Source organism: Leptonychotes weddellii, chromosome 6 (genome assembly GCF_054177405.1).
Source record: "Leptonychotes weddellii isolate Sample4059 chromosome 6, ASM5417740v2, whole genome shotgun sequence".
NCBI classification, from domain to species: Eukaryota; Metazoa; Chordata; class Mammalia; order Carnivora; family Phocidae; genus Leptonychotes; species Leptonychotes weddellii.
In genome coordinates, this window is record NC_138374.1 from 69239750 (window position 1) to 69263670 (window position 23921).

General features: G+C 40.2%; 1 protein-coding gene across 2 annotated transcripts in view; it reads right to left on the bottom strand.

Annotated features, from left to right (window-relative positions):
- The window catches only part of ZNF37A (zinc finger protein 37A), a 29922-nt gene extending 19716 nt beyond the window's left edge, over positions 1-10206 (bottom strand). The window contains exons 1-2 of one of the 2 annotated variants that reach the window (XM_031031967.2): positions 9969-10206; positions 7753-7811 (exon numbers count right to left, since the gene is read on the bottom strand). In XM_031031967.2, coding sequence (XP_030887827.2) covers positions 7753-7767 — 15 coding nt within the window. In that variant the 5' untranslated portion in view covers positions 7768-7811; positions 9969-10206. Of the gene's footprint in view, positions 1-5285; positions 5351-7752; positions 7812-9968 lie in introns of those variants that run through there. The other variant, XM_031031969.2, reaches the window with a different exon arrangement.
- Between the last annotated feature and the right edge of the window lie 13715 nt (positions 10207-23921).

A 23921-nucleotide genomic window follows, 5' to 3' on the forward strand; every position in this document is an offset into this window, starting at 1 on the left:
AGAGACCAATATCCTTTATGAACATTGATGTAAAAATCCTCAACAAGATATTATCAAACAGAATTCAGCAGCATAGTAAAAGGACTGTAATATACTACAAAGCTATAGTAATCAAAATATATGGTGCTGGCACAAAACAAGACACAAAGATCAATGGAACAGAACAGAGACCCCAGAAATAAATTCATACCTATTTGGTCAATTAATCTACGACAAAGGAAGCAAGAATAAAGACTGAGAAAAAGACAGTCTCTTCAACAAATGATGCTGGGACATCTAGACAGCTACATGCAAAATAAGGAAACTGCGCCACTTTCTTACACCATACACAAAAATAAACTTAAAAGAGATTAAAGGTCTAAATTTGAGACCTGAAACCATAAAACCATTAGAAAACATAGCCAGTAATTTCTTTGACATTGGCCATAGAAACGTTTTTCTAGATATGTCTTCTCAGGCAAGGGAAACAAAGCAAAAACAAACTATTGCAACTACACCAAAATGAAAAGATTTTGCACAAAGGAACCCATCAATGAAACAAAAAGCAACCCAGTAAATGGAAAAAAAAATCTGCAAATGATATATCCAATAAGGGATTAATATCCAAAATATATAAAGGGCATAAGCAACTCAACACCAAACAAAACAAAACAAAAAAACACTGATTAAAGAAGACATACAGATGGCCAACAGACACATGAAAAGATGCTCAACATCACTCATCATCAGGGAAATGCAAATCAAAACCACAATGAGTACCACTTCACACCAGTCAGAGTCCCTACGATCAAAAAGAAATAAGAAGTGTTGGTGAGGATGTGGAGAAAAAGAGACCCTTGCGCATTTTGGGTGGGAGTGGAATTGGTGCAGCCGCTGTGGAAAACAGTATGGAGGTTCCTCAAAATATTAAAATAGAAATATCTTAAGATCCAGTAATTCCACTTTCTTTGGGCATTTATCCAAAGGAAAAAAAAAACTAATTTGTAAAGATATATGCACCTCTATGTTTACTGCGGCTTTACTTACAATAGCCAAGATATGGAAGCAACCCAAATGTCCACTGATAGATGAATGAAGAAAGATTTGGTATATAGACACAATAGAGTATTACTCAGCCATAAAAAAGAATGAGATCTTGTCATTCGTGACAAAATGGGTGAGGTATTATGCTAAGTGAAATAAGTCAGACAGAAAAAAACAAATACCATATGATTTCACTTACATGAGGAATCTGAAAAACAAATTAAAAAAAAAAACAGACCCATAAATACAGAGAACAAACTGGTGGTGCCAGAGGGGAGGTGGGTAGGAGATTGCTGAGAAAAAGGATTAAGAGTTACAAACTTCCAGTTAAAAAATAAATAAATTATGGAAATGAAAAGCACAGAGCAGGGGCGCCTGGGTGGCATAGTCATTAAGCGGCTGCCTTCCGCTTAGGTCATGATCCTGGGGTCCTGGGATCGAGCCCTGCGTGGGGCTCCCTGCTTGGCAGGAAACCTGCTTCTCCCTCTCCCACCCCCCCTGCCTGTGTTCCCTCTCTCGCTGTGTCTCTCTCTGTCAAATAAATAAATAAAATCTTAAAAAAAAAAAAGAAAAATACAGAGCAGTAAATAAAGTCAATAATATTGTAATCATGTATGACAACAGCTGGTGACTACACTTATTGTGGTAAGCATTGACTAATGTATAGAATTGCTGAATCAGTATGTTGTACATCTTAGACTAATATAAAATTATATGTTAATTATACTTCAATTAAAAAATAAAATAAAATGGATTATATACCATGACCAAGTAGATCTATTCTTGGAATCCAAGGATGGTTCAACATATAAAAATCAATCAGTATAATTTACCACATCAACACAATGAAGGAAAAAACAAAATGACCATCTCAATTGATGCAGAAAAAGCATCTGACAAATTCCAACAATCTTTCATGATAACAACACTCAACAAAATAGGAATAGAAGGGAACTAACCCCACATAATAAAAGCCATGTATGTAAAAAATATAGGAAAAATTATACTTAATGGTGAAAGATTGAAAGCTAGTCTTCTAAGATCAGGAGCAAGGCAAGGCTGCCTGCTTTCTCCACTTCCATTCAACACAGTACTGGAAGTTCTAGTCACAGCATTAGACAAGAAAAAGAAATAAAAGGTATTCAAATTGAAAAGGAAAAAGTAAAATCACCCATGCAAATGATATACTCTTATATGTAGAAAAACCTAAAGACTCCACAAAAAATGCTGTTAGATCAACTAAATGAATTCAGCAAAGTAGCAAGATATGTCAACACACAAAAATCAGTTGCACTTCTATACAGGAACAATGAACAATCTGAAAAGGAAATTACAAAAGCAATTCCATTTACAAAAGCATCAAAAGAAATCTTAGGAATTAATGTAACCAAAGATGTAAAAGATTTGCACAATAAAAACTACAAAACAGTGCTGGAAGACATTAAAGAAGACATAAATAGGGGTGCCTGGGTGGCTCAGTCGTTAAGCATTTGCCTTTGGCTCAGGTCATGATCCCAGGGTCCTGGGATTGAGCCCTGCATCAGGCTCCCTGCTCAGCAGGAAGCCTGTTTCTCCCTCTCCCACTCCTTCTGCTTGTGTTCCCTCTCTCACTGTGTCTCTGTCAAATAAATAAATAAAAGCTTTAAAAATAAAGAAGACATAAATAAATGGAAACACATCCCATGTTTGTGGATTAGAAAACTTACTGTTAAAATGTCAATATTACTCAATCTACAGAGTCAATGAAATCCCTAGCAAAATCCCAATGATATTTTTTTTTTTATTATTCATGAGAGTCAGAGAGAGAGAGGCAGAGGGAGAAGCAGGCTCCCCGCCTAGCAGGGAGCCCGATGCGGACCTCGATCCCAGGACCCCGGGACCACGACCCGAGCCGAAGGCAGACGCTCAACCATCTGAGCCACCCAGGCGCCCCCCCAATGATATTTTTTGCAGAAATGAAAAAATTCATCCTAAAATTCATACGGAATCTAAAGAAACCTGAATATCCACAACAATCTTGAAAAAGAACAAAAGTAGAAGACTCACACTTCCTGATTTCAAAACTTAATACAAAGCCACAGTAATCAAAAAAGGATGGTACCAGCATAAAAACATATAGACCAATGGAATAGAAAAGAGAGTCCAGAAATAAACCGTCACATATACTGTCAAATGATTTTTGACAAGGTTGATAAGACCATTCAATGGGAAAATGACAGTCTTTTCATCAAATGGCACTGGAGAAACTGGACAGCCACACACAAAAGAATGAAGTTGACCCTTACCTAACACCATATACAAAAATCAACTCAAAATAGATATAGTACCTAAATGTAAGACCTAAAACTATAAAACTCTTAGGAGAAAATATAAGACAAAAGTTACACAACATTGGATTTGGCAATGATTTCTTGGATAAGACACCAAAGGCCTGGGTAACAAAAGGAGAAACTGACAAATTTTTCATGAAAGTGAAAATATTTTCACAACAAAAGTTACTATCCAGAGTAAAAAGGCTATAAGTCATATAGCTGATTCAGAATATATAAACTCCTAAAATTCAGTAACATAAAAACCCCAAACAACCCAATTCAAAAATGGGCAATGGACTTGAACAGTTATTTCTCCAAAGAAGATATACAAATGGTCAATAAACACAAGAAAAGATGCTCAATATCATGAATCATTAGGGAAATACAAATCAAAGCTACAATAAGATACCACCTCACACCCATTAGGATTGCTACTATCAAAAACACAGAAAACAACTGTTGGTGTGGATGTAAAGAAAATGGAACTCCCATGCACTTTTGGCAGGAATGTAAAATGGTACAACCACTGTGAAAAACAGTATGGAGATTCCTCAAAAAATTAAAAACAGAATTTACCATATGACCCAGCAATTCTATTTCAAGGTAAATATCCAAAAGAAGGTCTCAAAAAGATGTCTGTACACGCATTTTCTCAGCAGCATTGTTATTCACAATAGCTAAAACATGGAGCAACTCGTGTCCATGGACAGATGAATGGATAAGCAAAATGTATATATACATACAATGGGATATTACTCAGCCTTAAAAATGGAAAAAAGTCTGCAGTACGCTAAAACATGGATGAATCTTGAGAACATTATGCTAAGTGAAATAAGGCAGTCACACAAGGACAAATACTACAGGATTCCACTTATATGAGGTAGTTAGGGTAATCAAAATTACAGAAACAGGAAGTATCAAGGTACTTTCCAGTGGGGAGTTATTGTTTAATAGGTACAGAATTTCAGTTTTACAAGATGAAAGACTATGGAGATGAATGCAGTGATGCACAGATGCACAACAATGTTAATGTATTTAACACCACTGAAGCGTACACTTAAAAATGTTTAAGATGGTAGGGGTGCCTGAGTGGCTCAGTCGGTTAGGCGTCTGCCTTCGGCTCAGGTCATGGTCCCGGGGTCCTAGGATCGAGTCCCACATCGGGCTCCCTGCTCTGCGGGAAGCCTGCTTCTCCCTCTTCCACTCCCCCTGCTTGTGTTCCCTCTCTCACTGTGTCTCTCTCTATCAAAAAAATTAATAAAATCTAAAAAAAAAGAAAAAAAATGTTTAAGATGGTAAATTTTATGTTATTTGTATTTTACCACAATGAAAAAGAAAAAAAAGTAAAAATGTACTGGTATGTACTACAACATGGATGAACCTTGAAAACATGCTAAGTGAAAGAAGCTAGACACAAATGGCCATATACTGAATGACTCCATTTGTATGAAATACACAGAATAGATCAATCCATAGAGACAGAACACAGACTGCTGGTTGCCAGGGATAGGGTGAATAAGAGAATGGGGAGAAACTCCTTAATGAGTAAAGGGCTTTATTTAGAATGATGGGAATATTTTGAAACTCAATTAAGGTGGTTGCATAACACTGTGAATGTACTAAATGCCACTGAATTGAGTTGGTCACTTTAAAATAGTTAATTTTGCATGTGAATTTCACCTCAATAAATTTTTTTAAAACATAAGAAAGTGTGGGGAATAAAATTACAATAAAAGATGAAGGAGTTAAAACCACGTATCAGTAACCACAACAATATGAGAACAAATTCTCAATATAAAGGACAGAGCATTTCATATTAGGCTAAAAATGTCTAGTTATATGTTCCTTACCAAAAAAAATATACTCACAAAGAAAGCGGAAAATCTTACTAAGATGCAATACCCCCATGACCCAAAAACCTCCAGGACATCAAAGGAAGGAATGACTCACTGGTGAGTGAGAATGGATAACATCTCCTTTTACAAGTCAAGTGGTTTTCAGTGACTTGCTTTCAACTAAGTTAAAAGAGAAATTAATTAGAGTTGTATTAAGAAAACAGTTTCATTTACAACAGCATCTAAAAGGAAAATACATGTGGGCTCTTTCCATAGTTTGGCTATTGTGGACATTGCTGCTATAAACACTGGGGTGCATATGCCCCTTCGGATCACTACATTTGTATCTTTGGGGTAAATACCCAGTAGTGCAATTGCTGGATCACAGGGTAGCTCTATTTTCAACTTTTTGAGGAACTTCCATTCTGTTTTCCAGAGTGGCCATCAACAGATGAATGGGTAAAGAAGATGTGGTAAATATACACAATGAATATCATGCAGCCATCGAAGAAATCTTGCCATTTGCAACAACATGGATGGAACTAGAGGGTATATGCAAAGCGAAATAAGTCAATCAGAGAAAGACAATTATCTTATGACCTCACTGATATGAGGAATTTGAGAAACAAGACAGGATCATAGCGGAAGGGAGGGAAAAATGAAACAAGATGAAAACAGAGAGGGAGACAAACCATAAGAGACTCTTAAGCTCAGGAAACAAACAGGGTTGCTGGAGTGGGGGGTGGGGTGGGAGGGATGGGGTGGCTGGGTGATGGACATTGGGGAGGGTATGTGCTATGTGAGTGCTGTGAATTGTGTAAGACTGATGAATCACAAACCTGTACCCCTGAAACAAATAATATATTACATGTTAATAGAAAAAAAAAAAAGAATAAAACAGCCTTCTCCCGGTCTCAGACTTGAAAAAAATAAAAATAAATAAAATACAATACTTAAGAATAAATTTGAGCAAGGATATGTAAGATTTGCACACCAAAAACTACAAAACATTGCTGAAAGAAATTAAAGAAGACCTAAGTGAGTGGAAAAACATCTCACGTTCACGGATTGTAAAACCTAATATTGTTAAAATGTCAATATTCCCCAAAGTGATGCACAGATTCAATGCAATCCTCACCAAAATCTCAACAGCCTTTTCTTTGCAGAAATAGAAAGGCTAACCTAAAATTCATACGGACTTGCAAGGGACCTTGCTGTAGAACATAGTTTGGTGGTTTCATAGTAAGTTAAACGTAGGATGACCCATCAATTTTACTCCCAGGAAAGAAGTGAAATAGGTCTTCAAACAAAAACTTGTACATGAATGCTCATAGCAGCACTGTTCTCAACAGCCAAACATGGAATCACTCCAAATGCCCATCAACTGACAGATACACAAAAGGTGGACTATACATCAGTGGAATATCATTCAGTCATAAAAAGAAGTAGTGGTACATGCTACGACATGGATGGGTTTTCAAAACATTAAGGTAAGTCAAAGAAGCCACACATTAAAGACCACATATTGTATGATTCCATTTATATGAGATATCCAGAATAGACAAATCCATAAACAGAAAGCAGGTTAGTGGTTGCTAGGAGCTGGGGAGACTGGGGAGTAATTTGCTCATTAAGTCATGGCACTGCTCATTAAAGGTATGGGGTTTCCTTCTGGTGTGACGAAACTATTCTGGAAGGAGAGGGTGGCTATGGTTGTACAACATTGTGAACGTATTAAGTGCAACTGAATTCTACACTTTAAAAGGGTTCAAATGCAAATTTCACGTTATATGTATTTTACCACAATTGAAAGAGTGGAATCCCTCACCAGACTGCAAAAATGTAGATTCTGCCTAGTCCCCAGGGCTGTCACAAAGCCTATCTCATCCTACTGACTACCACTAATCACTGTGGTCTGCCCAAACCTGCTCCTTCTTTAAACAACTGTGAGTCCTAATGCTGGCACGGTTCACGAGAAGTATTCTATGCCTACCACTTCTTTATGTGTAATTACATGACTGTCACTGGAAGGTACATAATGCCACCAAATGAGGCTTATCAAAAAAGGTTTTTATGTTCCAGTTTCAAAACTCAGTAAGATCACAAGATGTGCATTTATCTACAAGGCATCTTTGCCCTACTATATCGGATGTCAGCAACCTGTAAACATTTTCAGTAAATGGCCACATAATAAATATCTTAGGCTTGCCAAGCCACACGGTCTCTGTCACAACCACTCAACTCAACCCCTATGATATGAAAGCAGCCACAACCACAAATGAACGAGCATGGCTATGTCCCAATAAAATTTTATAGACACTGAAATCTGAATTCCATATAATTTCCCATCACAAAATACTACTCTTGATTTGTTTCTCAACCACCTAAAAGTTCTTAGTTTGTGGGCCATAGAAAAATAAGCAGCAGGCTGTATTTGGCCCATGTACTGTAATTTGTTGACCTGTGCTCTGCATTTTTCCCTGATGTTAACGTATTCATTTCTACTATTTTACATGAAGGTACATTTTATGAACCTCACATAATCACTGTTAGGCAAAACTGTGAATAAATGAACAACTCACCTGGGATGTGATCATTTTCTGCTGGCCCTGGAAGAGTGTGGATAACCGTGAGGGTACAACTGAGAAGGAAAGAACCAACATGAGATATGCCGCCAGCCTGAAAAACTCCACATAGCTGCTGGCAAAACACCTCCCAAGTGGAGATGCCTTGAGAAGGGACAGAAAGGATGACAGGAGGGAGCAGCCCATGCACAATTCCGGAGTGCTCGGACATACTAGTTTTTAAATGTAAAAACATTTGCATCTGGCTGGCTCAACTGGTGGGGCGAGCGACTCTTGATCTCGGCGTTGTAGGTTCGAGCCCCATGTTGGATGCAGAAATTACTTAAAAATAAAATCTTTAAAAAATGTTTGTTTTCTCCTGATTTACTAACAATGTATGCTTTAAAACAGAAAAATGTAAGCAACACAGTACATTAAATAAACAAATTAGGAAAAGCCAAGGAATGGAACATAACGCTTTCATTAAAACTGATGCTGAGCAAAAATATATCAAGTTGTAATGTTCATTATAAACCAGAGAATCCCACTAGGTTCTGAAAAAAGGGATGGGGTTTTTAAGGGCTGGTCTTTTTTCAAAGGAAAAAAAAAAAAGAGTTTGCTTTAACTCAGTTTCAGGTATCTCAAACATATCTTTTGATTAAAAACAACAGGGCGCCTGGGTGGCTCAGTTGGTTAAGCAACTGCCTTCGGCTCAGGTCATGATCCTGGAGTCCCTGGATCGAGCCCCGCATCCGAGCCCCGCATCTGCATCCTGCTCCCTGCTCAGCAGGGGGTCTGCTTCTCCCTCTGACCCTCCCCCCTCTCATGTGCGCGCGCTCTCTCTCTCTCTCTCATTCTCTTTCAAAAACAAAACAAAAAAAAACCGAGGGGCGCCTGGGTGGCTCAATCGGTTGAGCGTCTGCCTTCGGCTCAGGTCATGATCCCAGGGTCCTGGGATTGAGCCCCGCATCCGGCTCCCTGCTCAGCAGGAGGCCTGCTTCTCCCTCTCCCACTCCCCCTGCTTGTGTTCCCTCTCTCGCTGTCTCTCTGCCAAATAAATTAAAAATAAATAAATAAATAAATAAAAACAACAAACGGGTTCTGACTTATCTGTTGTTAAAGCAGAAAACACCTGCCTGGGCCATCAAAAGATTCCATGTCTGCTCTTGTTTCTGCCACAACAAAATGTGTGACTAGGAGCAGGTAAGTTAAGTGAAAGAAGACCCATTTCCTTCCCACCCTATCCCACTCCCATCTTTAAGCAGAGCACAAATAGGTAAGACTTAAGGACCCTTCCTGCAGTACCATCTCGGATTCTATCAGAGGGGGCATTAGCATAGGGCTAGTTGTTCTGTAGTAAGCGAGCCGCTCAGAATCTGGGAGTGGAGAAAAGATGAAGGGACGAAGGAGGTAGTTTCCTTCTCTGTGGCTGGTAAGCCCTTCTTTCCACATGATGCCTCACAGCTCCCCAACAAGCAGTACCTTCTGTTCCTTTTGCCCTCCCCTCCCCTCCCAGCCACAGCTGACAGTCCTCCTGAAAGCTGGCCCACAACGTCCACCATCACCCCAGTCTTCGAGAATCTGGCTATGACCGTGGTTCCAGCGAGAGGACCCAAACTGCTTCTGGCTGAGCAAGAGTCTTTGCCCTTTCCACCTATCTCTACTGAGGTCTGGGGCCAACTGACTGGCGTCCTAGGAGTGGTCCCTGCTCCTGGGATCCCTCTTCCTCCCTCACAGGAGCTGCCTTGTTCCAGGAACATTCTAAGGGCATAGCCAATTAGAATCCCCATCCAAGATCTAAAGCTCTTGGACCTTCCTGTCACCCTGAATCACAAGCTGGACCTTCTGTAAACGCAAACTGCTGCTACTGAGGACACAGGCAAGGCTGCAGGGTGTCAGCGGGATCTGGATGCTCCACTCAGGTTTCAGGCTCATAGGTTCTCCAGGAACAAGGTCAGGACTCGTGCAGCGGCGGCTAGCTGCTGGGTCTGCCTCAAGCCCAGGTTTGATGCGGGATAGAGGATGAGGCAGGGCATCTCCCCCCTGCTCGTTCGCCACCTGGGTCTCTGTCACCTCCCTGAGCCCGGTACGCGGTTGCCATGGGAACGCGACACTGACCACAGGTGGTTGGGAGGACGAAGAGGGACCGTGAGTGGAGATGAACGAAGCTCCCCCTCCCCAAGAGAGAAGCGCCAGGCCACGAGCGCCCCAAGGCCGGTTTCCGCCGGTCTTACCGAGGCCTCGGCCGACCCCTCACGTCGGAGATGAAAACACCAAGCTTCGCTCGGTAACAAGCGCTGGGACGTGCTGGTTCGCATTCGATGCATAAGACGTAGCAGAACTCACCCCGAGCTCAGGCCCAAGGCCGACTCCGTCACGCGCCCCTCCCGCGCGGAGCCCCCAGTTAAAGGGCCACCCACGCCCAACCCCCCGGGGCTCCCCGGCCGGGCCGTCAGCCTCTGGAGCATCCGGGACCGTCTTCTCGCGAGGTCTCAGCCGCCGACGCGAACTAGACGGGAGGGGCGCAGGGCACATGCGCAGAAGTCCCGCAGCGACTCCCGCGTCCGCTTCCACGGCGCACGTTGTTTCCCAAATCCCTGGCGCCACGTCGCTGGAAACCAGCCTTCAGACTTTGGGGAAGTTGGGCAGAACTGCTCGATTTAGCAAATAAGGTAAAAGCAGGAGACATACTGATACTACAGTATTCGTTGTTATTCCGAAATAATTTTAAGTATCTAAATACATACCTATTTCATTAATTATATTTCCCTGATGGATTGGCTCTCCTAGCAGTTCGTTGTTTTGCTGAATGCACTTGCAGAATTTCTTCCAGAGGCAGTCTGTGTTCCGTTTACATTGTAACATAAATAGTAGTCGTATCTCTCTCATTTCGTTCTTTGTCCTTCTGGACATTCATTGATGAATTTAGCATTATGAGTGGTTATCCTGGCATGAAGTTAACACTGGGAATTGCTCTTCAAATTTTGATTTGTTGAAATACATAATATCATCCTTTATGGCATAACATGCCTTTCCCATTCTTCAAAATTACGTTGGATCTCTTGATTAGTGATTTTTAAAAAAGTTGTTTACTGACAAAAAGAGAACATTTTTTTTTTGCCAATTTTTCCCTTCCTCTTTGACCTTACACATGATAATTCACTTGTTCCCATGCTGGAAAAGCATTTAGTAACATTTATGTAAAAAAAGTCAAATTCTACAAGAGATGGAACTCATTTCAAAAGACAGTCATGGAAAGTACAATAATGATTATCCACAAGTCAATTTATTTTCCTATTTATAAGTAATGTTTTTCCCTTTTAAGAACAAGCTTGGCACTTATGAAGATTTCATCAATTCTTCCTTTGATGCTTTCAAGTTCCATTGAACACTGGAATATTTAATAATACTTTTTGTTTTTCTTTCAATTTCCATAATCCTGTTGCTAAAAAGATACTGAAAACTATGAACAAGAAATAAGCAAATTAGCTTCACTCAATGGATTATTTAAAAAGACAACAAGAAAAAATAGTCAAGAATATTGGGACCTTTCCTTGAGAATTGAAATATTATTTCAGTGCTTTATATAAACAGAACTCTCTCAACTGTGTTTGTTAAAGAGAACCAATGGGTTTCTGAATGCAAGAGACGTGCAGAATACTGAATGCCAACAAAAGTCACAGAAATCCTTTTGTCTCTCAACCCAAACAGCATAAATTCGAAGTAAGGAAACAATTTCATGACAATTACTTCAACCTGTATAGAAAGAATATCAAAAGCTATTCAAACAGCAGGTATTATAAGCAGGACAGCCAACACCTTCCATAGAATCATTCATGCTTTGTTTCAACTTGGACTAAACATGTCTGCAACTTTAGGCAAACATCCACCAAAATTTGTATTAGTATTAACTTCCACCAAAAGCAGCACAGAAGCAAAGGGAAAATATTTGTTTTCTGCATTGTAATGACTTGAATCCATGGCTATGCTGAAAAAAGGTGGGGCATTTAGATCATTGATAATCTCTGTAATGATAAGTGGAGCTACTATTTTTGTTGTTGATTTCATCCTGGCACCTGAAATTCTGATTGCAACTTCAGAATCAGAAAAACACTTCTGTCAGCAGTACGTTCAAACAGTCTATTTGAGCTGAGAGACTGATGATGATATAAAGCATACAGGGTACTCAGAACTTCTGCTGAAATTACTATCTCAATCTGAATTCCTCATAATAGTAAATTTATTTTGTCACTTTCTATAGTACTAGTTGAGAAAATAATACATCTCTTATGTTTAGCTGTTAGTATATGCTGGTTCATACCTGACTACCATTTTTCCATAAGGAACAAAAAGCTTCAAAGGGAACTTTTCCTTGCTTAATAAATGTCCACTTTTCAGAAAATTCATCACACAATTTACACGTGCATTTTGGCATTTTAGGATTCAAATATATGCAGATAAAAACAGATAATAGCAACTACTGCAAAAATTGAAATGATTGATAATCTCATGACTGCATTAGTGTGTCTGTCACAAGTTGGAACTCATAACTAATCACAAACGGGTTGAATCATTGAAAGCATTGCAAACTTGCAAACTAGAAATAAATTGAAGTCGTGTTACCATTTAAGTGGATGGAGACAGCTGTCCTTAGAAGGCCTGCTTGTAAGGCTGGCCTGTGGCTAGTATCTGGGAACTTGGATTTTGAAAAGGCTTGGGGGATTGGACTTCTGAAGTGTTCCTGCCAGTCTACCTGATAAGAGTGGCTTACTGTGCCTAAATTTCTTTGTGCAAACAATATGGTTTATGCTGAACACGTACTTCTGAGAATCTGGAATTTTAGTATGTGCCAGGCAGAAGGTGCCTACATAACCAGCCCCCCATAAAAACCATGAGCACAGAGATTCTAATGAGCTTACATGGTAGACAGCATTCCCCATGTGCTATCACAGTTCATTGCTGGAGTTACTAAACACATCCTAGTTGACTCCACAGGGAGAGAACCCTTGGAAGCTTATGCCTGGTTTCCTCTGGACATTGCCCCAAGAGCCTTTCCCCTTGATGATTTTGTTGGAGTAAATTTTAGCTATGAGTAGGACTATATGCTGAGTCCTGTAAAACTTCCTAGCAAATCACTGAACCCAAGGATGTCAATCCAAAACCATTGACATCCGAAGCGGGATTATCTAGAACAGAATAGCACTGACTGACTGAAATATGGCTAAATTATTGTTTTGTCAAGGAAAAAACAAAGCTGGACAGTAAAGCCAAAAACAAACAAGCAAACTAACAGATTTTATTTGGAACTATTGCATTAGGGAAAAAAGGATCTCAGTATACAACCAGGCTCAATTCTAAATACAGCATGGGCAGTAGGAATTTATAGTCAAGGAGCAGAGTGGGGGTCAGTGGATGGAAAATTACCAAGAGGAAACATCAGGGTTAAGGAGGACTTAGGCTAAACCAACCTAACAAGAATCTTGCTAAAGACAGGCCAAGGTGATCAGACATCACCTGGAGGATGGTAGAGGATGAAAAACTGATCAGATATCCAGAGTGATCAGCTATGGAGGATGAAGGATTCTGGTTAAACTGATTTAGCCAATAAAGCTACCCACACAGTGGGAATCAGAAATTGCCGGACTTGTCATTTGGTCTCCAGTTGCCTGTACCCTACCTTACATGCTTACTCTGCTGATATATTCAATTTCAGTCAACTCCAACTCACAACACCATTGCCCCAGGGTTGCCTTCAATTATATGCCCCATTAGTTTTCCGTCCCAATTGCTCAAGGAGTAAGTTAGAAGTCCATTTAGGGGTCCATTTGCTGGACCAGCATTTGAAGAGGAATTATTTGAGAAGACAATTACATCTCTCAGTATACCATCCATCCAGAACATGTCAGTGACATGGAAGCTCTATTGAATGCCTTTTCCAGGAGTCCAGAATTGTGTATTTTGAGAAATAAAATGTGTGCTTTGGTTACTACTAGTAATGTCTTGTACTTTGAAGGGAAAGAGGAATGTCCTGGCAAATCCTTGTATCATAGTGTTAGTATGTATAGAGACGTATGATTTTTTTTTTAAGGTTTATTTATTTATTTTGGGGGGGCAGAAGGAGAGGGAGAGAGTTAAGCAGACTCCACACTGACTGTAGAGCGCAATGTGGGGCTCCATCTCACACCCTTGAGATCAAGACCTGACCCCAAACCAAGAGTGCTTAAGACTACACCTCTCAGGGACCCTGAGATGTAGGATTTTGATTTATATTTTTTCATTTATATTTATATTTTGAATATCTGGGGGCAGGAGATTCCCAGAGTTCTTTACTTTGATGGGGTTAACTCTTAAGCAATGTCACAGTAGTTCATGATAAATGTGAAGATGGGACCATTTTTTGGCAAAAGCATCCAGTGCTAAAATGACAACCTGAAGTTTGGCCAATTTCGTTGACCTTGGGGTCTCATCCTTTATCAAAGACTTCCTGACTAAGGGATGGAAACAGCAATATCCCACTGAGTTATATCATTTTTATGATGAATGGTAGTGCCAACAAACTCCTATTGCTCGTTTGGCTAATCCCAAGGGACTCTCTAGGCAGCTCAGGGGTCTTGAGGAGAGGTGGCCTCCTCTAGCACCATGGCATCTGGCAATGGACTGAGGACAGGGGATGCCACTGCAGGTGGATTATGCCAGAGATCCCAGGTTTGGCTCCATCTTGTATTAAAGAGGCATTGGTAGCTAGTGAAGTTTGTGAGGTCTTGTTTCCATGACCCAAGTATAATGGGCATCTGGGTGTGGAGGGCCATAGGCTTAGGGTCTGTGAGAGCCTTTATCTCTGAGATACCCCAGGATATAGCCAGTAATTTGTTGTTCTAATGGTGTATAGCATGAAGCTAAAAGGTGCAGTCTCTTCCATCAGAAGCTCTTGGGCAACTTAACTTATGTCCATGATAAGTGGTCCAGAGACTCTAGGAGGCATGAGATGAGACTGTCAAAGTCTCTTTAGTGAAGGAGTTTCTGAGAGCATTCACAAGAGTGCGGTTGATTTCAATATGGACAGATTTTAGAGTTTTTTGGCTGGAGAGAGCCCCACTGGGAGTGAGTTGATTTGTTAAGAAGCAGCAGCAGTGAGAGGAAGCAAAATTTATAGATGAGGACTATGTCATCACTAGAACCCCCCAAAAGACTAAAAGATACTGGATTTGTATGTCTTCAATGAGTGTGTCAAAAGAATCTCCTTGAAGGAGGATGTCATCAAGGTCACGTCAGACCTGTGCTGCAACGTCAGCCGCCTGGAGAAAGGGTGATGCAGTTAATATCTTGTCTGCAAAGACTGAGCACGACGGCAGAACCACTGAAGTATGCTGTGAGTGGTCTGAAAAAGGTGTGTTGTGTCCCTTGGGAACTGAAGGCAAACTGCAACTGAGAAGCTATTAAAACAGGCACTGAATAGAACATGCTGGCCAAGTCTACAAGAGCAAACCATTTACTAGGTGCTGATTGGATAGAATCAGTAATTTTAACAATATTGGATAGTAAGTGTGAGGGCTGTTATGGACTGAATATTTGTGTCCCACAAAACATGTATATTGAAAACCTAATCCATAGTGTGGCTATATTTGAAGAAATAAGTAATTAAAGTTAAATGAGGTCATAAGGGTAGGGTCCTGATCCAATAAGATTAGTGACCTTATAAGGAGAGACCAGACAGTGAGCTTTCTCTTTTTCTCTCCACATGCCAACACCCAAGAAAGTCATGAAAGGACACAACAAGAAGGCAGCTATCTGCCAGCCAAGAAGAGAGCCCTCACTGGAGACTGCACCCTATCAGACCTGATCTTGGACTTCCCAGCCTCCAGAACTGTGAGATAATAAATTTCTGTTGGTTAAGCCACCCAGCCTATGCTCTTTTGTCATGACAGCTTGAGTAGACTGATACAGGGGCCCTAATGGATGGGACCGCAGGATTCAGGTTGTCATGATTCATCATGAGGCATCCCTTATATTTTCCAGGTTTAAGAACAGGCAAAATTGGGGTGTCACACAAAAAAGTAGTGGGGATAATCAGTCCTTTATTAATTAGGCTTTATATAATAAGTTTTAATCCTCTAAGGCCCTGTTTTAGCTTACATTAGGATATATTAACGATTTTAACTGGGGTCCACAGGTTCCCATTTTATCAAGCCAATTTGTAAATCCCAAAGATTTTATGGGCATCTATGCCTAATATGCCTAATATGGGATATATTAGGGCAATGGGTACAACAACTATGGAAAATTTAGGCAAGGCTACAGTGAAAGTGAAACATACCTATTTCCCCTCTATAATTTGGTTAATATCCTAATATTATAGTAAATACGATGCTTACATTTAGCAGCATCCCCAGGTATAACAAATAATTTGAGACCCAGTGTTGATGAAGTCCACAAAGTTTTGTCAGTTGGTGCATTTTAGCAAATACTAAAGTTAATTTAGAACCTATATTCAAAAGAAAATCAGCACCCTTTTTATTTTATAAATCATTTTAGTATAGAAATTTTGGACTTTCAATTGGGTCAAATCATGGGACCTCTGTTTTAATAGTTATACATACACATATGTAATTTATTTACTATATATTTATATTAAAATATCATATGTGCCACTTACTTAGTTGCGTTTTATTTTCTCCCCTCTAACTAGGGCTTTTGTTTCTTTTTACTTTTTTCTGTTTTTGCTTTTAGCTGCCTGAAGCCATGGTTTTTAGATTATGTGTTTGCTAAAAGAAAAAGAGGAGGAGGAGGGAGCACTCTGTGCCTTTAGGCAGGAGCTTCTACCTGAGATTAGCCCTGTCTGCAGTATAATGAGAGCCTTTCCCCACTTAAATAAAATCTTTTAGAATGATTTGTATCTCTAGGTGGATAAATTCACTCATTCTTTCTTTCTTTCTTCCTTCCTTTTCTTTGTTTTTGTCGTCTGTTCCTGATCATGTTTTTCCCCCTTTTAGATGCTTCCCTGATAAACTCCTAGTGGTCCGTAGTGGCCTTCCTTTCAAGAGTGTCCCACTTGACCTCAAAGGGTGTGGGGTTTACGTCCAAGAGAGCAACAGTGGGATCAGCTTTCGCTTTCACATGTTTTGTGTAGAAGACTGTTTGTGTGCTGATAAGCAGCAGCCCTTAAGAGAGCCCATACACACTGAAAAAGTATTTTAGAATTTTTTATTAATTAGGCCACATCCTTAGGGCTTGGGGCAAAGTCAGAACTAGATATTCCTTTCTGTTCAACTTTTTCATCGAACATTGAGCCGCTTGTCTCCAGAGACGGGCCGTCTTACATCTGCTGGGTCTGGAGTCAAACTGACAGCACAAAGGCACACAATAGCAGTAGTCGGCAGCCACATAACAGTTGTGGGGAGCTGTGGTCTCCATGGGATAGGCATCCCCAAACCAATATTCAGTAGGTCCTTTCAGTGTAAGAATGCCTAGCCAGGCAGTCTCCTACTACCTGATGAGGCAAGCTGGTGCGTCTTTTGTATACAAGGAAAATAAGGGCGAATAATGGAGCAGCCCCTGGGCACATTGGCCTGGAGGGTCAACAGATCAAGCCTGCCTTGCAGGTGAGGGTGGAAGGGTAACTGTTCCAGTCCCTTTAGAGGACCTCTGCTCAGTATGGTGGCCACTTACCCTAAGCACCCTGGAGACCTCATCCAGACTAGGTGTGTCTGTCACAAACACACAGGGACCAACTGGGGACTGCTCTGCCCAGACTACAGCACCCTAAGCTAGGCAGATGATCTCTCTTCTTGAGCTCTAACACAACTGAACTGGGTAACCAGAGCAACCCAACAGACACCGCACAGTGTGGTGGCCACTAAAGCACAAGCGTGCCAGCATCCAGCATTGTGCTCCCAGACAGGATTCGCTGTCCATGGAATCGGTTAGTAAGCCGAAAGCATTCTAGAGACATGCCATCCCTGTCTGTCACTGAACCACCCTGGTCACTGTACCAGTTATCTCAAGATATACCCAGGATTTGTTATAAGCAGGTCTGATAAGATGACAGACATGAAGATAACTGCCTTTGAAGGAAAACTTTATTATATACAATTTTCAAGAGGAAAGAACACACCACACCATGCAGGGCCACCCAGGGAAGCACCGAGGTCAGTGAAGAGACAGAAGTGAGAGAAATCATGGATGAGAGCCTTTATTTCTATAGTGTAGGAAGTTCTTAGGTGAGGATGTGCCCCACTGGGCAGGAAACAAAACAGATTTAGGGTTTGTGGTTGGAGGGTTTGTAATATGATTTCTGTGCCCCTGTGGAAACAGAGAGATGGTTTGAATATAAACAACTTTAGCCATCAGCTTGATGATGATTTTGAGATGCCAAATCATCAGTTACAGACTCTCAAGAAGGATTATTACAGTAAAACATCAAACTAATAGAATAAACTCATATTGTTATCTCATGCAATTACATATAGACACAGGAAAGCATTCAACAAAACTCTTAACAAAATCCAGCACCTTTTCATGATACAACACACAACAAACTGCAAATAGAATGGAACTACCTCAACCTCCTGAACTTAATAAAGGCCATTTATGAAAAACCTAAGCTAACATCATACTTAATGGTGATTAAGTGAAAGTAAAATCTTGAATTTGGACAGGGTGGTTAGTTTGGCTAGTATTCCAAAAAAGTAGAACATTAGAAGGAGGACATTTTACAGTTTAGTGTCTCTTATCTGACTAGTGTATGACCATACAACTTCAGCTGATCATGTCAGGAATTGCCAGACTCATCCCATCCTTAACACCCAAATTGTTAAGGAAATATAATTAAAAACAAAATCTTCTCCAAACCTAGAAAACATCCACTCAGGCATAAGACAAAGAAAACAACTTTATTATTGAATGACATGATACATATCACAGACAATCCAAAGACAGAAAGAAATCTTACCTCCCCCACCTTTTTTTTTTTTTTTGGTGCAAAAAGGTGTTTTTATCATAGCATGCGGACAGGACCCATGGGCAGAAAGAGCTGCCCTTTTTTTTTTTCTGGTACCCCCCCCTCTTTTTTTTTGAGAGAGAGAGTGAGTGGGGGGAAGGGCAGAGGAAGAAGGAGAGAGAGAATCTTTTTTTTTTTTTTAAAGATTTTATTTATTTATTCATGAGAGAGAGAGAGAGGCAGAGCGAGAAGCAGGCTCCCAAGGAGCAGGGAGCCCAATGCGGGACTCGATCCCAGGACCCTGAGATCATGACCTGAGCCGAAGGCAGACGCTTAACCATCTGAGCCACCCAGGCGCCCCAAGAGAGAGAGAATCTTAAGCAGGCTCCACACTCAGCACAAAGCCCGACACAGGGCTTGATCTCACAACCCTGAGATCATGACTGGAGCCAAAATCAAGAGTCAGACGCGGGGTGCCTGGGTGGCTCAGTCGTTAAGCATCTGCCTTCGGCTCAGGTCATGATCCGGGGGTCCTGGGATTGAGCCCCACATTGGGCTCTCTGCTCGGCAGGAAGCCTGCTTCTCCCTCTCCCTCACTTGTTCCCTCTCTCGCTGTGTCTCTCTCTGTCAAATAAATAAATAAAATCTTTAAAAAAAAAAAGTCAGACACTTAACCGACTGAGCCACTCAGGCACCCCTCACCCTTTTTTATAGCCAAGCAGATACAACCCATTACATACATGTTGTCAAGATAAACAATAACTAGCCCTCAAGTAAGAGGACTTGAGAGCATCATTTATCACACATTGTTTGCCCTAAATTTACCTGGTAATTGGAATGACTGGCTGTGTTAGTTTATTGGTTTTTCAAAAAGTAAAACAAAAAAACAAAAAAAAACAAAAAACAAGCTTCTCATATCTTTATGACAGGAGGTAATTTTGCAACTTGGATCAAGGCACCCACCACCAAAGTTAGGCTTCTACCCTCTCACAGAAACTGGGAAACCTAAGTGCTAGGTCCCTTGAAGTTTACATTTCAAAGAGATGGTTCTGAGGCCCTTGAGAAAGACATTCTAGGTTGTAAAACTGCCAAGAGACATTTAAGAAGATTTATGTTCATTCTCAAAGGGGCAGAAAAAGAATTTACAAGTTTACAAAAGAAAATACAAAGAGAGATGTCTCTTCCTTTATTTTTAGAGGAATATTAAGCCTCTTATTTTTAATTTGTATTTATCCTTACACCATTCTTACCACTTATAGTTAATACTGTACTGAAGGTCCTAGAAGGGCAATTAGACAATGAAATAGAATAAAAGTCATCCGGATTAGAAATGAAGTGGAAAACTATATCTGCAGATGATGTGATCTTATATGTAGAAAATTCTTAGGAAACTGACAAAAACATCAGAACTGATAAATGACTGCAACAAGTTTACAGGATACATGATCCCAATATATTAATATCAAATGAATTTGCATACATTAGCATTGAGCAATCCAAAAACAAATAAAAAAGTTCTTAGAAATGAATTTAACAGAAGGAGTGTAAGACTACAATGAAAACTGCAAGACTTCTACAAGATTTGTATAATGAAAATTTCAGTGAAAGATTTTAAAGATTTAAGTAAATGGGAAATCAGGAGTGATGTCAGCAAGATGGCAAAAATGAAGTTTCAGTCCTTGTTCCTTCACAGAAACACCAATTTAACAACCACCCATGAATAAAAATACCTTCAGACAAGCTTCAGAATCTAGGTGAGAGGTTAAAGTACATTGGTGGAGCACAGAAACAAACATATGGAAAAGGGTGAGAATAACAATCTCACTATACCCTCATCACCCCTTCCCCAAACCCACACAGTGTAGCACCAAAAGAGATTCCCTTAGCCCGTAAATTCTCCTGTAGCAAAAAAGAGAGCAAAGTGAGTATCCAAATTCAGTGCAGACCCAGCACTGGGCCCATTCACTCCCAGACTCAGCCAACCAGCCCACCCAGAGTTCCTGGCCAGGCTGACTTGTATAGGGCTTCATTGACAATGCAAGTCTATAAGGACTGGAAAAGGTGACTGCTTCTTCAAGTGTACAGACACCAACACAAGGCTATACATACAACCACCATAGGAACAAAATAAGCTCCAGTAACCAACCCTAAAGAAATGGAAATCTATATACTGCCTGACAAAGAATTCAAAATAATCATCTTAAAAAAGCTCAGTTAAGTACAAGAGAACACAGAGAGACAGCCAAATGAGATCAGGGAAACAGCAAATGAACAAAATGAGAACTTCCACAAAGTAATCAAAACCACAAAATGGGGTGCCTGCGTGGCTCAGTCGTTAAGCATCTGCCTTCAGCTCAGGTCATAATCCCAGGGTCCTGGGATCGAGCCCCGCATCGGACTCCCTGATCAGTGGGAGGCCTGCTTCTCCCTCTCCCACTCCCCCTGCTTGTTCCTTCCCTTGCTGTATCTGTCAAATAAATAAATAAAAATCTTAAAAAAAAAAAAGAAACCACAAAAAAGAACCCAATTGAAATTCTTGGAGCTGAAGAATACAAAGATTGTACTGAAAATTTCAATAGAAAGTTTCAACAATAGACTCAATCAAGAAGAAGAAATAAGTGAACACAAAGACAGGTCATTTTAAATCATCCAGAGGAACATACAGAAAAAAAAAGAAAATAGAGTGAAGAAAACCTATAGGACCTATGGAATACTATCAAGAAAACAACATACACATTATGGGAGTCCCAGAAGGACAAGACAAAGAAAAAAGGAGAAATACATTTGTGTGTCCAAGAGTGGGAAATGAATCCAGCAAAAATTCATGGAAGGGGCAGCATTTTGTCCTTACTGGAACAGACACTCTGGACACAGTCTTGTCTTCTTTGCATACAATGCTTCTGCCAAAACAACCATCTGTGGACTTATAGAATGTCTTATTCACTGTCATGGTGTTCCACACTGTGTTGCTTCTGATCAAGGAAATCACTTCACAGCAGATGAAGTGAGGCAATAGACTCAGGCTCATAGAATTCACTAGTCTCACCATCTTCTCTACCATCCTGAAGAAGCTGGCTTGAATGAATGGTGGAATAGCTTTTTGAAAACTCAGTGACAGTGCCAAGTAGGTGGCAATACCTTACAGACCTGGGGCAAGTTCTCCAGAAGGCTGTATATGCTCTGAATCAGTGTCCAATAAATGGTGCTATTTCCTCCATAGCCCTGATTCACAGGTCCATGAACCAAAGGGTGGAAATGGGATTGGCACCATTCACTATTACCTTTAGTGACCAGTAGCAAAATTTTTGCTTGCTATCTCCATGACCTTCTGTTCTGCTGGCATAGTTCCAAATGGAGGAAAGCTTCCATCAGGAGACACAACCATGATTCAACTGAAGTGGAAGTTAAGACTGTCAACTTGGCCAATTTGGGCTCCCCATGCCTTCAAATGAACAGGCAAAGAAGGGAGATACTGTGTTGAGTTGATTGATCCTACTAAAGAAACTAGACTGTTACTACACATTAGAGGTAAGGAAAAATATGTCTAGAATACAGGAGATCCCTTGGGACATCTCTTAGTACTAGCATGTCCTGTGATTAAAATCAATGGAAAACTACAACAGCCTGATTCAGGGAAGACTACTAATGTCCCAGAACCTTCAGGAAGGAAGGTTTGGATCACCCCACCAGGTAAAGAACCATGACCAGCTGAAGTGCTTGCAGAGGGTAAAGGGAGTAAGAAAGGGTAGTGGAAGAAGATCATTATAAATACCCACTGTGACTGTATGAACAGTTACAGAAATAAGGACTGTAATTGTCAGAGGAGTATTTCTTCCTTATTTTGTTAGTAGGTGTATGCATATATCTTCAATTAAATATATATACTGAATACATACATATTTATATATTAAATAGTTTAGTTAACATATTTAGTATAATATATGTACTTAATTTATACTTGGTATATATATTAAGTAGGTATCTTTGTTTACTACCTTCTCTTATCCCTATATCCATAGTATATGGTGTACTGATTTTATATCATAGGGTTTAAGTATTGTTAACTTAAATCATACTATTTAAGTTACGGGCTATCAAAGAAAAGAGTAAATAAACATCACCCAAGGACTCTGCATCCTCTTTCAGGGATATGGCTAATGTTTTTTTCAGTTGTACCCTGGATGTTGTATAATGGTAGATGGAGGAAGTATGACTTTGTTATTGTCTTTATTTGAGACAATTAAGTATGGAATATGTTATTAGAAACCAGGATCTGGGCACTGCACATACATGTTGCTTCTAGGACACTGGTGCACTTATATCCTGTCAGTTGACAGAAAAGATGTATTTTGTGTATACTAGCATATGTATATAAACATAAAAACTTATATATGCAATCATATGTATCTATATGCAGTTAAATATGAGTTCACATTGGTATTTCCAACTCTCACCCACTACCATGTGGATCATTCTAGTGTCCTTTTCTTGCTGATCTGTAATCTCCCAATGCAACAGTGATAAACCTGGCTCTTCCATCTGCTACCTATTTACTTAGTACCCAGTGTAAATGTATAGCAGTACCAGAATTGTTAACCTGTACCCCATGGAAAACAGCTTTATCAACTAGAGTAGAATGCTTATGTGCAATTCTTTGTCTTGAGCATTATAGTCTCCACTCACTTCCATAATTACTTAAGTCAGCACCTTTCACCCTCCACCTCCTTCAATGAGGTTGTTCCATAGATAGTTTACAATCCTTCCTGGTATCCCCGGAACCCATCAATGGCTTTTTAAATTTGCTTACATTAAGTTTCCTTATATATGTTGTAAAGTCCTATAGGTTTGAACAAACGCATAAAGTCATGTACCCACCATTATGGTATCCTACAGAATAATAGCTTCACCGCTTAAAAAATTTCCTGCGAGAGACCAGAGGCCGAACTCGGGATCTGACAAGATGGCTGGGCTGCCCCGCAGGATTATCAAGGAAACCCAGCGTTTGCTGGCAGAACCAGTTCCTGGCATTAAAGCAGAACCAGATGAGAGCAACGCCCGTTATTTTCATGTGGTCATTGCTGGCCCCCAGTATTCCCCCTTTGAGGGAGGGACTTTTAAGCTTGAACTATTCCTACCAGAAGAATACCCGATGGCAGCCCCTAAAGTACGTTTCATGACCAAAATTTATCATCCTAATGTAGACAAGTTGGGAAGAATATGTTTAGATATTTTGAAAGATAAGTGGTCCCCA